This window comes from Anolis sagrei, chromosome 4 (genome assembly GCF_037176765.1).
Source record: "Anolis sagrei isolate rAnoSag1 chromosome 4, rAnoSag1.mat, whole genome shotgun sequence".
Taxonomy (NCBI): Eukaryota; Metazoa; Chordata; class Lepidosauria; order Squamata; family Dactyloidae; genus Anolis; species Anolis sagrei.
The window spans coordinates 74,413,963-74,431,370 of NC_090024.1; the positions used below are offsets into that span (position 1 = coordinate 74,413,963).

Below are 17,408 nucleotides of genomic sequence, written 5' to 3' on the forward strand. Positions count from 1 at the left end.
AAACTGTAATAGGATATATACATTAGACAAAGCAAGAGACTCAAACATGGTTTTATTGCTTGGAGCTATCATTAAAATATTAAAAACAAATTTTACTATGACAGTAAGGTTATATCTAGTGACCATGAATAAATGGGCTTTTAAAAAGCCAGAAAAACAGTCTTCATAAAATAATTTGGAAGGAGCCAACACAAGCATGAAAATTCCTGTGCATCCATGTAAATGTATGTTTTGACCTGACACCGAACAGTTAATATTGACAGTGCCAGTAGCATCTCTGTGGAAAGGTCATACTCAATCCGGGTGCCATCACAGAAGATGCTATCTCTTCTTCCAGATACTTAATGAATATACACTTACAAGATATCACTACAAAGCTCACAAGAATCTTGGCTTTGGCAATCTGTCTGGAAAAAATCTGTCTTAAAACCAAATATCCAGACAATCTTCCTGCATTACTGTAGAACAAACACTGAAAGCTTTCTAAAGTTGCTGATATATATTCTTATAAAAAACAGAATTAGCCTTAATGATAGTACAATGGCAGCTGGGGAGGCAAATCTACTCCAAGTTTTAAAGTAGACTTTAAAGGAGCTCTCCAAGGTGCTGAAGTCTAATTCAAAATAGGGTCAGCATGTTGGAGAGCTCACTGAAAGCTAGCCAGAAACTGGAATGGTTTCTCTTAGATCACAATGTAGACTGAAACTTTGGCCTTGTATGGGACACGAAGGCTAGGAGATTCTGGGAACTGTAATCTAAAACAAAACAAAAAAACCCTTTCCAAGCTCTATTAATTAATGAATTGTTCCCTGTGCTTTTCATAAAAAACATTTTCATACACATCTAGCGATCTTTCAAACCTTCTGAGTGTCACACATTGAGCACTTCCAGGTTATTTCCTAAATTCTCAATCTACATTGTGATCTGGGGGGTTTCCCACACTATTCATAAAGCTATTTGTTCTGTCAGCTGATCTATAGCAATAAAAGCATTGGCATTGTTCGTAAAGCTGTTTGTCCTATCAGCCCATCTCTACCCATAAAAGTATCTGCCATCTGAACTCATTTTATACTTGTACAGGATGACTAGCTATTCAGTTTAAAATGCAATAGAGTTTGCTGGCTGGAGGATTCTGGGAATGGTTATCTTAAAAGTAATGTTTCCAAACTCTGGTAATTACCTGGCTTACAGATTTCTATCTTGTGTTATTGCACAAAATCAAGCAAATACAACAATTTTTCCAACACAAGCCACCTGCATTCCATTTGATGACTAAGTCATGCTGCCTTACATTTCTTTATTGCAGCTTTGGGATTTCAAGGCTCACAAATGAAAGCAGATAAAGCTATTCAGTCTGGAGCCATGAAGATGAAGGTTTAAATGTTACATCTCTATCTCAAAGAAGATACATTAAAGGAGGGGATGATTACTTGGGCCTCTGTTGTCTTTCCTCTTCAGTATGTAACTGTTTTCATCTGCCTTTTATAAATGTATAATCACAGTTTGAGTCAATGTGTTATATTTTATTCAATTCATTTGATTTTTAAATAATGTTTTAGTATGTTTTGAAATGACATACCTGCATAAAAGTATTGTACATGTTGAAAACATTGTTCAAGCTGGAATTACAATAGACTTAATATTGTTACAGCTAGTAAGCAATGAGAAAAGTAATCAAATGCGAATGTGTTAAAAATACATTCACAATCTGTATTCTCAAATCATTTCTGACATGATAAATAAATAAAATCCACTAAATAGAGGCTATTTTCCCAAATGCAAGATTGTTTTACTTCAGCATTAGCTTCTGAACCCTGACCAATCCTAGTCCCAAAGCCATAAGCCTGTTTATTCCAGAAACATGAATGTTTGACTTCTGCAAGATGTAAACAACTGCCCTGAGCCTTTAGTCGATTGAAATTTTCTGGGACAGAGCAATGAAACACGAAATCCTTCATCTCAGATTTCTGTAAAGCTGTTGAAAAAGAAACAAACAATATGACATGAAAATTGGAAATGACCACTGTTTTTGCAGTAAGGTTTATGTGTCCTGATTGTTGTTGTTGTGTGATTTATGGTGACACCATCATAGGTTTTACTTGGCAAAGAGTCTCCAGAAATAATTGCCTTAATCTTAAGGTGAAAGAGAGTGACTTGCACATGGAGTTCTGTGGCCAAGGATTCAAAACCTATTCTGTTGGACTGTGATTCAACTTTAATTGACATGGTTCCATTCAACAAAGTCATGGGATTTGTTGTTCAGGGAACGATACTTAGAATTCTCAGCCAGGGGCTTACAGTTTCTCCCCAAACTAGAAATCCCAGGATTTCATAAAATGCAGCTATAGCAGTTAAAGTGGAAAACAGTGCTTTACTGTGTGAAATGAAAAGCCATATACTAGATAAGAGGATATTTCAGAATCTCATTTCATTGCAAAAGCTATATAAGAAGCGAGTAGAATGTGGCTTGCAGAATACATGTATGTGCATGTGCGTGCACGCACGTGTGTGTGTATATATATATATAGATATAGATATAAAATATTTATTTGAAAGTTATTTTACAATTACACAAAATGTTTTCAAATAATAATAATAATATTTGTAACCCATGTTGAGCCACAGGGAGAGGTGGGTAAGAAATAAAATTATTATTATTATTATTATTATTATTATTATTATTATTATTGTCATACTGTATGTCAGTAAAAATAGTAATTTTATATCTTACCCACCTCTCCCTGTGGCTCAAGGCAGGTTACAACGCAATTAAAAAAACACAGACATTGCAAAAATTCTCCAAATATGCATATTTCTATAGAAGATCCACATTAAAACTGCATTTCTATGAAATCAAAATTTCAAGTATATGAAAACAACTAAAAATAACCAACCAACCAACAAAATCCCCACATCCCTACACCCCACGGACACAAACACCCTCAAATGCTGTATCACTCTTAGGTATCTCTTTTCCTTCTACCATTCCCCATCAAAATAGTGACAGGAAATGACAAGTCTTCGTGCTTAATTAACTGTGGGCATAACTGTGGATAATGTTATTTACTTGTCAGCTCCATAATCAAAGCAGACTAGGAGAGGACTGTGGACAATGTTATTTACTTGTGGACAATGTTATTTACTTGTCTGCTCCATAGCCAAAGCAGACTAGGAGATGACTAAGATAGGAAAAATATTCTTTTGCATTTCTGAGCCAAAATGGCAAGTGGGAATTAGTGGGCATGCTACCTGAGGGATTATGGGATTTTAGCCCAAAAGGTAACTTTTCCAACCAATTTTGCACTAAATGCTGCAATGCTTATAACTGGTGACAGGAATACACATACACACATACACACATACACACATACATACATACACACACACACACACACACATATATTATCCCCACAGCTGACTTTCTTTCTGAAGCTGCTCTGTCCCACACTACTTACATATGCAGATGCTTTATATCAGTGTTTCTCAAACTCTGTTTCCTCCAGGTGTTTTGGATTTCAGCTCCCAGAAATCCCAGCCAGTTTACCAGCTGTTAGAAATTGTATGCATTGAAGCCCAAAACATCTGGAGGACAGAGTTTGAGAAACACTTCTTTATGTCATTTATTGGACAGTATGACTGGCAAAGAGCACTGGGCAAAGGGTTGGAGGGTATGAATAGGTTTCTGCTGTCCTCTCAGATTTTCCAGACTGGTGCATGAGAGACCAATGTGAGAAATGCTGTCATGCTGTTATTCCATCATACATGCATATGGAATAACATCTAGCTGACAAAAATGTGTAATGAACCTTATGTTTATAATTCTGCAAAAAGAGTGGATTGAAAGAAACTATTGAGAGGGAAGAAAAAATGTTTACAGTTATAACACTTTTCAAGAGCACTCACAGAAGTCATGAGAGCAAATCAGCAGTACATGAAGTGGAACACTTAAATGATTTTTATACTACTAAAGAACATATCTACACAAAGGTTAGGGGTGTATCTTGGGGAAGGTATAATTAGGGCATTGCTTCCCCAAATAAGAATTCTTCCCCTCACAATGTTTTTTCCTTCAGTTTTCAAATTTCTAGCATTGTAGACAGGGAGGCATTGAAAACTGTTCACACTTAGAACTCTGTTTACTGAGTTTGCATTTCTTTGGTAGCTTTATCTACCTGCTTTCTTTGGCTGCCCAGATTTTAATTCCAAATACTCAACTGAAGTTTTAAGGTACTGCAAAGTTTGAAATTTGGAAACTGAAGAAAAATTGTATTGTGGGGTAAAATTATTGGGGGGGGGGGGTGAGGCCCTCATTTTGCCCCCCTCCCCAACCTTATCTCTGAATCTCCTTGGGGAGATTGGATGGGTTATAAATAAAGTATTACTATCATCATCAGCATCATCATCATCTCCCCTTGCACTTTGGTCAGGCATCAGCACTCTTTCACACAATAGGCTAAAGAATTTGTAAAACTACAACTCTCACAATGTCATAGCATTGTAGCATGGTATTTAAAATGGTGGAAGGCGGTATTAATTCTGCAACATAGATGTATCCTCATTCACATTTTTTTTCACTATTTGTGAAAAGTGTTCCACAATTTCTACCAGGCTTTATGAAAATGTAGCAGTAAAAGCAAGTACAGTGTTCCCTCACTTATCGCATATCTTTAATCAATGTGAAATGTTAACAGAATAAGAAAGCAAAAGAAACCCAATTGCCCTAGCAACATGTAATATGTGCTTTTTAATAGAACACTTCCTAGAAGGGATTCATTGGCCATATTTGATATCCCTTCTGCTCACCATTTGCCCACCATTTGCTCCACTGCATCTGGTGAAGGTGAACTCTGGTGCTACATTAGCATCTTAATGGCTTTTAGGTAAAAGTGTAGTTCCTGAAATTTCCATGCTCACACTATGCTAGCCTGCCAAGTTATCCAATTTGAGGATTGGATAGCTTGGCAGGATAGCAGATGATAACATGAAAGAATAACCAAAAGGAAAGTTGAGAAGCGTGAGGTCTTAAATGTAACCTGACTGGGATTCCTAACAGTCCTAGTCAGCATAAACAATTGTGAAAGACTTTGGGAGTTGCATTCTAACAACATCTGGAGGCCTGCATGTGAATTATTTATATAAATTTGAAAAGCATTAATAAGAAATGAGTTAATAAAAACCAGCACAATGTGACTAGCAAAATATCACATCCGTTGCAACAGTTCATAAACAGAAATTGCAAAGTTTGCATAACATTAAGATGACCTCAGAGAGTACAGTAGGAAGAACAGTCCATATCACATGGCCTCTCTAATGACAGTTTCAGATAAATGTCTATGAATTCAAGTCAAGACATTGATAGAACAAGGAAATGACTCACCCAAATACCATATCAAGGAGTGCCTTCCACTCCCAGGTGACAGTTGATTCATCTGTGGAAACAGACATTCCTGTTCTGTGTAAACAATCCACATGCTTGCACCAAGCTGGGGCATAGATTTGTATCAAATTCATTTGTCTGCCAGTGTTATATGTCTAGCAAGGAATGAAACTGCTCTCATGCCATAATGATTAGAGAGCAATCTGGATAATGTCTAAGAAACGAAGAGGAAGATTTAATAACACCTTATGATTAAAGGGTAGTTGTATCCTTTTCAATTGGGGTTGGGCATTCCAGTTCTTTATAGTTCTATCCACTCTTTTCCTTACAAATCTATCAGAAAGACTAATGATCTATTTTTCACACAATTCCTCTGTCATCTGGGGATAGATCCTTGAAATGTATGATATTCCAGATTCTTATTGTTATGCTATTTCTCATTTTCTGTTATGACACTCAACAACAAAGTTGAGGTGACAACAACCATCATGTCTACAAACATGAGGAACAGAAATAAAAAGGTACAGCTAATTTTCAAGAATGCAAGAAAAGTCATTTTTTAAAACTGTTATTTTTTTCTTTCAATTGAATTTTATGGCATAACAAAAGCGACGGAAAAACGTTTATATTTATACTTCTTCATAGAGGGGGGCTATCTCTCAGTCTCATTAACATCAAGGTACAGCAGCAAGATGTTGGGGATTTCTCAGAGGATGAGGGGGATGATGGGTTTCCCACTGAGGAATCTGTGTATGATCAGAGTGAATTGCAGGCTTTAGAGAAGTGCCAGCAGTTGTAATTGAGACAGAGGATGTTAGGGATTCCAATGTTTGTTTCTTAACAATTGGGAAAAAGTCTGTTTCTCTTGGGAACTGACCTTCAGCAGCAGATGGGGAGTTTTTCCCAGATTAGGTCTCCATATGGAGGGAGTGAACGACAGGGTAATTTGGCATTCAGAAAAATTCCATGAGAAGTTCTTGAGACCCAGGTGTCAAAGGCATAACACCTCATGGCTTCTTGGTCAGGCCTGAGCTTAAATTAAGTGATGTTTACTTTGTCTCTCCAGAGCAGACAACATTGCCATAGATTCAAGTTCCTGTTTCAGTTCTCAAGCTCATGATTCAAATCTCCTGTGTCCTATGTTCCTGTAAGAGTTTTGCCTGGGAAAAGTTTCTGTTTTCATGCTTATGGATTTATGCCTATGATCTTGACTTCCTGGGTTCCATGTACTTTGCTATTTTGGACTACTGAACCTTGTATATATGGAGCACTGCTATTTTATAGCACCTTTTCTACTGCTGTTTGGGAAATGCCCTTTTTATTTTATTTTATTTTATTTACATGCTTTTCTAACTGCTGTAGTTAGAAACTACTGGAATCTGGTGTTGTGATGGGTGAAAGGGTGCCCCAAGGCTGGAGTGCAAAAAAATTCTTTCTTTCTTTTCTTTTCTTTACAAAAAAACATTTTGTGTTCTGAGAAATTCTGATGAGAAGAATTGTGCAATTCAGAACTTACTCTGGGTAACATTTGCATGTGGTTGTTTTGTGCATAGAACACTTTTTTTCAGTGCAGAAAACAGCATTTTCCATGAAGAAAACAGTCTATGTACAGAAATAAATACATTATATTATTTTCTGCACAGATAGAACTGTCTCTTGTCCAGAAAATGATGTAATTGGGGACTTTTTCAGTACTAGATTGTCACATTGTGGATCTGCAATTATTCATTTTTTCTCTTATAAAAATGAATGGTTACATTAACTGAAGGCATGTCGGGGAGAACAGGGTGCATGCTTGCTATATGTTGTTCCAAAGTCTAAGAATTATTCTTTCGAAGGCAGTATGGTTTTTTAAAAACATATTTCCTCAAATATCATTAATCAAGTTACGCTCATTAGGCCTGCTGGGTAACAGCCTGACAAAGAAAATACCTAAAACTGTGAGAAATCTATTTAATATCCAACCCTTCATTTATCATGTAATCTAAATGAAGAATGTATTTCTAACACACTCTTTCATTAGATTTTAACACATTTTAAACCAGGGTTAAGTGATCATATGGAGATTATTTGAACTGCCCCAAACATTAAAAAATGAAGCGAGAAGGAAAGAAATCCATTCCTGGTTTAGAAAAAAAAAATTGGAGGGCAATAAATTATATGAAAAGCAATTCTCCATTTTTAGGAAAGACATGGTCCAGAGTGGTCTTCAAAATAAGCAAGGGGTGCATTTTACCCATTACCACACTCTGCCCCTTGCTTAATTGGTCTCCAGATGAGAACACAGAATTTCTTGCTTGTTTCTTTCTGAACTGAACATCTGGGTAATTTACAATCAAGTAATAATGGGTTCTTGGTATGAGCTGGGGTTTGGATACTAAAATCCACAGATGGTCAAGTCCCATTATATACAATGGTATAGCAAAATGGTATCCCTTATATAAAATGACAAAATCAAAGTTTGCCCTTTGGGGGAAAATGTTGAATATTTTAAACCTATAGATTGGTGAATCTATGGATTCAGAATCCATCAAAACAGAAGACCAATTGTAGTTAGAAAACTAAATTAAGAGACTACTTCATTTGGATGGCAATGGAGGTGAATCTTGCAATTCTGACATCTATATCACATTTTAAAGAAAGATAAGATCTTGTCAAACGGAAAACAATCAGAAGATATATATTTTCCTCTGATAGGCTAGGGAATTTTAATGTTATTGATACACTTTTAGTGGAAGACAGAACTGGTATGGTATAAATGGTTTCATTGTTGGACTAGGACCAGGATGTGAATCCCGTCTCAGACATGAACCCTCTGAGTGCCCTTGAAGAAGTTACATTTTCTCTCAACCTCCACTGGATAAATCTGCTCAGGAAAATCCCATGACATGTCCACCCATAGGGCTGTCTTAAGTAAAACGTGACTTGAAAGTACACAACACAATACTTGATATGCAGCTCTACACTTGCTTTGCAAAACAATTCCCTCATATTTCAATTAGTACATTAATACAAGAATGTTGTGTTCAGTGTTCTCATGTGAAAAAAAAATCAATTACATGAACTACCAATTGCACATTATGTGTAAGTATGTCCTAATATAGTGCCAGATTTTAACCCATATTAAGAAAAACAATGGTTAGGTGTTGAGGTTACTAAGGACCTCAAAAACAATACCCACAATAGAAAAAACACTTAAAATTTTTGACATAATGTATTTAAAAGTTTTGACATAATGTATATTTACTGATTAATGCCATTATCCCCCTCATGCTTAATAATGTTTCAGTTTGAGCATTCGTAAATGACCCATTAATATCCCATGACCAGAAGATAAGAAAAAAATTGGTATGAATTGTTTTGGAAAATGGATTGAGTTGCATAAACTCGATATATAGGCTGTTGAAGATGGGACAGAAGTGAATTTCCTGCATGGGGATGTTTAAAAGTTTTTTTTGTTTTTTTTTTAAAAGCACAGAGTATACACTCTTTCCTGCGGTTAGGTAAACTGCTTTAGATAGTACTGGATTAAACTGTCTACAGGTTTCCCAGGCCACTTGTCTTTGGCTCATATTGTACAAGTAAAAAAAAACAAACCTTAATAAACCTGTTTGATGTGTGAGCTAATGGTGGTTGAAGCACACTTCTCTTCCAACATGTTAAGTGGGTTTTTAAAAATTTGAAGAGTCCTTATCGAAGTGAAAAATATTTAGTGTTTAGCTGGCAAACAGAAGTGGCACTGACAAATCAGTGAACTATTTTCTTTGTTCCCCATAGAGGCACTCTCAGATAATTAGACTTAACTACTGGGCTTTCACTAAGGTTAGCTGTGTGGCATGCTTACTACTATAGTTTATTTCAGCGATCACTTCAAGAAGACCACTCTTAAAAAGCAAATATGAGAGGTCATCACTGTGACTTCCTCAATCTTGATAAAAGTAAAATTCCTTCATGTAATTTTCAGTTAGTGATTGCATCAAGCAGACATACTTCTGGGTTGCTGTGTGCTTTCTGGGCTATATAGCCATGTTCCAGAACCATTCTCTCCTGATGTTTCACTCACATCTATGGCAGGCATCCTCAGAGGCTGTGAGGTCATTGGAAAACTCACCGCAACTCAGTGATTCCAGCCATGAAAATCTGAGGTCTCCGTAGGCATGGATTTCCAGATGCACCAGAAGCAGCCACAAAATATATCAGAATAAGAAATATTGCTGTCAGAAATGGGCCACATAGACACGCTATTGCCTAAATGACTAAGTGTTATCAATTTGGTTTAGAATTGTTTTAAATATTGTTGTCTCAATGTTTGGGAAAGTGAATAGAAACAAGCTGCACGCTCAATAAGTTGCTAGCTGCATTTCTGGACCAAGTCAGAAACTATAAAATGTTTATAAAATGTCTTCAACATTATGTTCCTAAGCTTTTTTACTAGCCTATGCTAAAGTATCACATATCATGAAGGCAACCATTCCTTTCAGACCTCAAACCAGTTCAAAGGAAAAATGGTTAAAATATCTGGCATCTGTGGAAAAGAACCAATTCTGTCACTTTGCTTACCTCTGATGTATATCACTCCTAGACTTTACCATTTTGGAATGAAGATGGAAGACTCTATATCTGAATGATCTCTTACACAAAATGCTCAGATTATGTTTAAATATATAAGCTGTCTGACACGGAGAAGAACAAGATGGAAAACTCTCCTTGTAGTTTTACCTTTCCACATCCATTAACCCAGTGGTTTTTAACCTGTGGGCTGCAGATCACCAGTGGGCTGCGAGGATGAAAATCTGGTCCATGAGCCTCCTTCCTCTTCATTTATTTTATTTTATTTCCGCTCCTTTTGTGCCACCTGCCACTTTTTCCCTGACACTGACCATGGCATATGTTCTGGTTCAGAAACAGAGCTGATGTGGTCTATCTGAAACAACACCCCAAAACAAATCTAAAGTTGACCAAAAACTGATTTGTAACCCTTTTGGCACTAATGTTGGAGAGTGGTCTCTGGACAAAGTGGTCCCTGGTCAAATGGTCCCTGGTTAAAAAAAGGTTGGGAAGCACTGCATTAACCAGACCATTGGTGGGGTGGGGTGGAAGTTCTAATCTGGGGAGTCTTCTCTTTGGCTCATTTCTTAGTAGAATGTCATTATTAATATTTACCTGCTTGAATTTTCCTTGGACTGTATGTCCAGCCAAAAGAGCAAGGCAGATCTTGCTTTAATAGCAATTAAGGAACTAGCAAACCACCTCTGAGCACTTTTTTTTACCTTTTTTATATTTATTATTACTGTAAACAGAAGTAGAATGATACAGTTCTCAATAACAATCCTGCACGGTTAAATAGAAGAAACAGTTAATGATATTCCACTTAAATTTTCTCTTGATTTGATATGTCCTATTTTTTTTTAACCTTACCAGTTCTACACTTATCTCTGATTTGTGTCCTTCAGTTTTTCTCCCCACCCTCTGGGAAAAGTTGTATCCTAAGTTCAAGTGTTGCTTTAACTGAATGCTCTTTACCTAAGAATGGCCTATAAAATTCATAGGGTCACCATACGTCAACACACAACTTGAAGACATACACATATAGGCACACATATACAGCATTTAAGGAGAGACAGAATGGTACAGTGGTTTAAATGCTGGACTAGGAATCTAGGAAACCGGGGGGGGGGGGGTCTCCACTCAACCATGGATGACCTTGGACAAATCAGCCACAGAAGAAAGCTATGACAAATCTCTGCTGAATAAACCTTGCTAAGAAAACTCTATGACAAAGGTGCCATAGGTCAGTCAGCATGACAGTCCGTAGGAATAATAAGCAAGCAAACGAATGGATCATTCTCAATCTATGTTTTTGATCTGGCACCACACTGTTGTTATTTTATAGAAATTATTTCCTGTACTAATTCTTAAGAAGTACAGCACTGAACCAGAAGTAGAAGAACTCTAATGCAGACATATCTTTATACTGGGCTCACTTTATTCAGATCAAAAGGTTGGGCAAATGATATGGCAAGTGAATTTAAAGGAAAAGAGGCCTTACAGGGGAAAGGAAATCAAGTTATCATCAAATTCTGGTATCCCTGCAAGGCAATTTATGCACATAGATTGTGTGAGGCATCACCAAGCTAGTTTGCTGCTTTTGAATGCAGTGGATGTTGTTGACCTATCACCTGTGTGGGACAAGTCAAAATCTGACCAGGAAATAGGAAGATAGCAACTTAATATATTGGGTTGTCTGTCCGTACAATACTGAAAGATGAATGCAGGAAAATATTTCTCCCTCTTATGTTTTCCACTATCTCAGTGTTGTAGCCTTAAACCACAATAGCACTGTTACTTCCTGTTTTGCAATAACATTTCTTTTTGTCTTCTCTAATTTTTTTTCTTTTGGTACAGTTACAAAACTGGCTGAGAGGAAGCTATCAAATGTACAACTGCTGTGAGAAAAACACTTTGTCTTCCTCCACACTTCACAGAGTTGCCTACATAACACATACAGACATCAGAATGGGTACAACACAGGACATTTTTCACATTTTATATAAAGAACCAATACTGCCTTCATACAGTTTTATACCATGAAATTTCATCAATGAGTAATAACATAATGCATATTCATGCACCTGTAATTATTTCTTATGGGGTTTTTTGTGATTTTTAAAATGTTATCCTATATTTTACTTTGTGACATTGTGATTTCAATTATAAACTTCCCTAAGTGATATATGTGTGTTCAGAAAGCATGGTAGAAATTTGACCTATACACAAATATGAGATTTCTGTATGAAAACCAATGCATGCAGTAGGGATGGTCAACTTTTGTTTGTGTTTCTTTAGGGAAAAGGTAGTTTTTATAGAATCAGTTTGCATCTTTCTAATACATGGTTGCTCAATGCGGCATTTAATGCTAATCGCTGTGCCCTTTGTGTGATGTCAATGCCTGAAAAAAATCGAAGGTAATAAATAAAGACAAAGAACACATCCATATTGTAGAATCTAAGTAGTTTGGACCATATTAACTATCATGGCTCAATGTTACGAGATCATGGGAGTTGTAGCTTTATAAGGTAGTTAGCTTTCTCTGTCAAAGAGTGGACAAAGTGGTGTCAAACTGCTTTGTTTCTACAGTAGATGCACCCAGAGATAGCTACTGCAGATCTCTTTGTTACGTTTTAATTATGTTTTTATGATGTTGTTATATGTATTTTTATTGTGTCATATTTTAACTTTGTCTGACTGGGCTTAGTCCCCATTTAAGCTGTGCCGAGTTCCCCCCGGGGTGATGGTGGCGGGATACAAAAATAAAGTTGTTGTTGTTGTTGTTGTTGTTATTATTATTATTATTATTATTGAACCTCTCATTAGGAAACCTCTGTTTGTGGAAATGCTAAGAGAAGAAATATGTTGATTAGCCTATCAAGTATAGGCAGATAAATAAATACTGTATCAAAAATGTACACCCTGAAACCAAATGAAAAGAATGATTCTGAGGAACGTAAATTGCCTTGAATACAGCAGATTAGGAGGACTCATACATTTCTGAATCAAGGCACTGGATCTCTTCAAAGGACTGAATCCAAATTCAGTTAGTCATACCCTATGTCTCAATGTAATCAACAGAACACGTTGGCAGGTTGGATCCAACCTAGTATGTCTAATGCTCATCTGTGAACATTTGTTCCCTTTCCAGTAAAGAATTATTTCGTTCTGAACACTGAGCTCTCAAAAACATCACATGCGAGTGAAGAGGCTGTGTTCTGCAATAGATGGAAATATCTGGGAAAACCAGACAGACAACTTATTCACCTTTGAAGGAGAAAAAAAGTTAAAGAAGTAAAACACTCAAAACTGAAACCTGCCTCAAGCCCCTTTTTTGCTTGTCTTAAATAAAATCAGTGCTATGGTTGGCATCATTCAATTACTATAACAAACCCCTCAAAATGAGCGTTGATAGTGGATATTAAAGTAATCAAACGGACGGTGTATGGGAGAGTTGCCCATACATGAACAACGAGAAGGACATATAATACTGACTTTCCATTGCCCACCATGAGGGGTTTTTTTGGAAATTGAAGTCGATCTGGTGTTTAATTTTAATCAAATCAGGTGGCAAGTCAAATATAATATTTAAAATTGTGCACTGCTTACTCCTGATTCCATTAATCCCCCTACATGTATGATATAGAGGCCTTTGAAATGTGCTGAATCAAAAGGACAAAACTGGCCAACCATGAACTTCAATAGCAACCAAACTCTCAGCAACCTGTTGTTCTTTAAGACTATTTTTAAGCAAAGTCGTTCCACTTACCTTTAATTTCTCAGTACTATGATCTCGTTTTCCAGTCTGGTTCCCCATGGCAATTCAATTTCTTCCAGAACTACAAAAATATAAAACAAATGTAGTCAGCAAAATCACAATGGTTCTAGAGTCAAGCAGTTTGCCACCATCTCCTAAATTCTACTCTATATGAATGAATGAATGAATGAATGAATGACATGGCCTATATGAAATGCCCTGTGAAAGGACAGTTGCTCTGCAGAAGAATACATTCTGCATTGGTTTATCTCTGATGTCTCCCAAGTGAATTGAAAAATCTTCTGGCTTGGAACTCTGGAAAGTTGCCCCTGATCAGTTTGGACAATATTGAATTACATGTTCCAATGATCTCACTTGGTATAAGACAGCTCCTATATTTCCATGTACAACAATATGTATTAATGGTAACCAATGTAAATGGTAGCACTTAAATTCAATTTAAATTAGAGACATATTTATTTATTTATTTACTATATTCGTATACCGCCCTTCTCAGCCCGCAGGCAACTCAAGGCGATTTACAGAGGCAACAATTCAATGCCCACAATACCATAAAATACGATTAAAACATTAACATATAATACAAAACCATAGCAAGATCAATAAAAACATATAACAGTTTGTTACATTTTCCTATGTCTGTTACACTGCATTTGCAAACCCTTGCTCAAAAAGCCAAGTCTTGACTTTTTTCAGAATGTTAAAAGGGAGGGGGCTGATCTGATATTCCTAAGGAGGGCAAGGCCAAGGGGCCACCACTGAGATGACGCTGTATCTCGTCCCTGCCAGACATACTTGTGACAAAGGCAGGATCGAGAGCAGGGCCTCCCTAGATGATCTTAAAGTCCTATTTAATTCTTACTTATTTTGCAAGAATGTAATGCCCTACTTTTTCAAAGACAGAATATTAATAAGCAAGATTTAGACCAGTGGTTCTCAAGCTGTGGGTTCCCAGGTATTTTGGCCTACAAACTCCCAGAAATCCCAGCCAGTTTACCAGCTGTTAGAATTTCTGGAACTTGAAGGCCAAAACATCTGGGGACCCACAGGTTGAGAGCCACTGATCTTGACACATGGGGAACCTCGCTAAAAATGTGGGTTTCTTTCCCAAACATTTAAAAAAAAAAACAGAAGTAACTGGAAATTCATAACCATTTTTGAGAAACAAAGCAGTCAAACCCCCACTCTGGATGAATCGATAATCTAGAATTAATGCCGTTTGACACCACTTCTGCATGGCTCAATGCTATGGAATCATGGGAGATCAGGTTTTCCAAGGTATTAAGCCTTCTTTACCAAAACTACAACTCTTGGGATTCCACAGTTTTGAGCCATGGCAGTTAAAGTGTCAAACTGCAGTAATTCTACAGTGGAGATGCACCTCTTCACATGAAAGCAAAAGTCTGTGCCTTTTTTTCCAGAGAGAACTAGGAAGGATTTCCATTAGTAATAGGTTTCCATATTTGGCTGGCAGTGGTGGAAATGAATGACTAAGAGACTCATGGATATTCTCAAAGTCAAGGTGCCCAAGACCGATCAAGATATTTTAGGCAGACAATTGCATAGGCTTGGCTGTGAAAAATAGAATAATTTTAAATCAAAGAACAAGCAATTTGCAGTTTTTGGCTTTTATGCCCTCCTATTAGCTGCTTAGTATATGGTCATTTAAAATTGTTCATCTTTAAGTTCAATATGTTTCACTATCCTTTAAAAAAAGCTTTAGTTCCAAATCTGTATACGCTCTGGCAAAACAAAACAGCAGCAAGAATGTCAAAATCTGCCAACTTGGCAGCAGCTTGAAGTCACATGTATTTATTGTGGGTAGTGAAACATATGGTGAGCATATTTTGAAGAGCCAAAATTTATTTGGATGTCACAACAACACGGAATAGCGTCAAAAGATTCTATTGAATATTATGGCTTACAAATCTCAAGTGTATAAGGCACATAGATTTCAGTTATTACTGACAATAATTTTGCCCATAGGGGAATAAACAGATCCCTCCCCCCAAAATAAAGAAAATTGGTGTGCCTTGGTGACAAAACCACAATCACCATGTGTACTATCTGATATTTTGGTAGTTTTCAACCTTGAAATGAGAAGGGAAGGGAAGATGGGCTATTGATAGTTTCTGCCACTTTAAAAAGTCTCTCAAAATTTTAAGTTGAAGGAAGATAAGGAATACACAGGCAGTGGTCTATCCAAGAATAGATTGGGTATCCCTTATTTGGAATTCCAAAAACCCAAATACTCTAAAATCCAAAACTGTCCACATGGGTGGCTGAGACAGTGACCCCCTTTGCTTTCTGATGGTTCAGTGTACAGAAACGCATCAGGCACAATATTATTAAAAATATTGCATGTAAAATTACCTTCTGGACTATGTGTGAAGGATGCATATGAAACATAAATGCATCATGTGTTTAGACTTGGGTCTTATCCACAATATATCTCATTATGTACATATATGCTTTAAATGCTGATATAATTTCTCTTGGTGAATGCAAGTTGAGTATCCCTTATCCAAAATGCACTGGACCAGAAGTGTTTCAAATGTTGGAATATCTTCATTGGCATATACATACATACATACATACATACATACATACATACATACAAGCTTTGGATAGCATAGGGAAGGGTTAGCATCCCTGTGGTGTTTGTTTTGTTGTCTGTGTCCCTGTTCAGAAAATTTCACCTCACCTCCTGTCCCTATGATAATTGGATTTTGAAAAATCTGGCTTGTTGTGGAAACAAGGATTGGTGAGAAAGCTTCAGTGGAGATACCTTTTCCCCATGATAATTCTTTCAGGAGTGAATTTCCCTTCCTAGGGGTAGATTTCTCTCAATTCCTATTGTCTCAGCCCCATTCACTCCCCAGAGATATTAGGCAAGCCCCCACGCTGGCAATCTTCAAGAGGAACCTGAAAACCTGGTTATTCCAATGTGCCTTCAATGATTGAATGTAAGACACTCCCTGACCAAACTCTACATAAAATGACCTCAGAAGCACTTTATTTTATGGTTCGTGCAATTGAATCCTTCCTCATCCTCGGATCCCCCTTCCTGACAATTTTTGCACTGCCCTATCTCCCAGTGTTTTAAATTTTAAAATTTTAGATTTTATCCTTGAATTTGGCCCCACCCAGTGAAATTCCCTTGTGTTTCATTGTTTGATTTATATTGCTGTGTCATCGATTATATTGGTTTTGCATTTTATGTATTTTATTTTCTCATTTTGTTATGTTTTTGTGTAATATTGTGTTTGTTGTACTGATGGGCGTGGCCTCATGTAAGCCACCCTGAGTCCCCCTGGGGGGATGGAGCGGGATATAAATAAAGATGATGATGATGATGATGATTATTATTATTATTATCATCATCATTATTATTAACAAGGAGTCATTTGTAAGTCAGATGTTCGCAACTTGGGGACTGCCTGTATTTTGTTTCCTCTTTCTCTGTTCTGATGGCTTTGTAACAATTCCTACAACTGAAGGCCACCCATTAGTCAACATCTATGATTTTGCCCCAGGTACTATGCTAAGAATCACAATATAACGTTTAAATGGCAGTAACAACCAGGTAGATGATCCTCTGAGGCAGCATTGGTGCTTTCTCCTTTATGCGAAATAACCCTTAACCTATCCATTTGTCATATCAAAACCCACCATTTTAGCCTTCAAACCTTTCAAATACAACTT

At 36.8% G+C, this 17,408-nt stretch overlaps 1 protein-coding gene across 3 annotated transcripts in view; it reads right to left on the reverse strand.

Moving 5' to 3' along the window:
* MBP (myelin basic protein) overlaps window positions 1-17,408 on the reverse strand; it is a 144,561-nt gene that overhangs the window by 86,359 nt on the left and 40,794 nt on the right. For all 3 annotated transcript variants that reach the window (XM_060774957.2, XM_060774956.2, XM_060774958.2), the window contains exon 2: window positions 13,695-13,764. In XM_060774957.2, coding sequence (XP_060630940.2) covers window positions 13,695-13,742 — 48 coding nt within the window. In that variant the 5' untranslated portion in view covers window positions 13,743-13,764. The remainder of the gene's footprint in view (window positions 1-13,694; window positions 13,765-17,408) is intronic.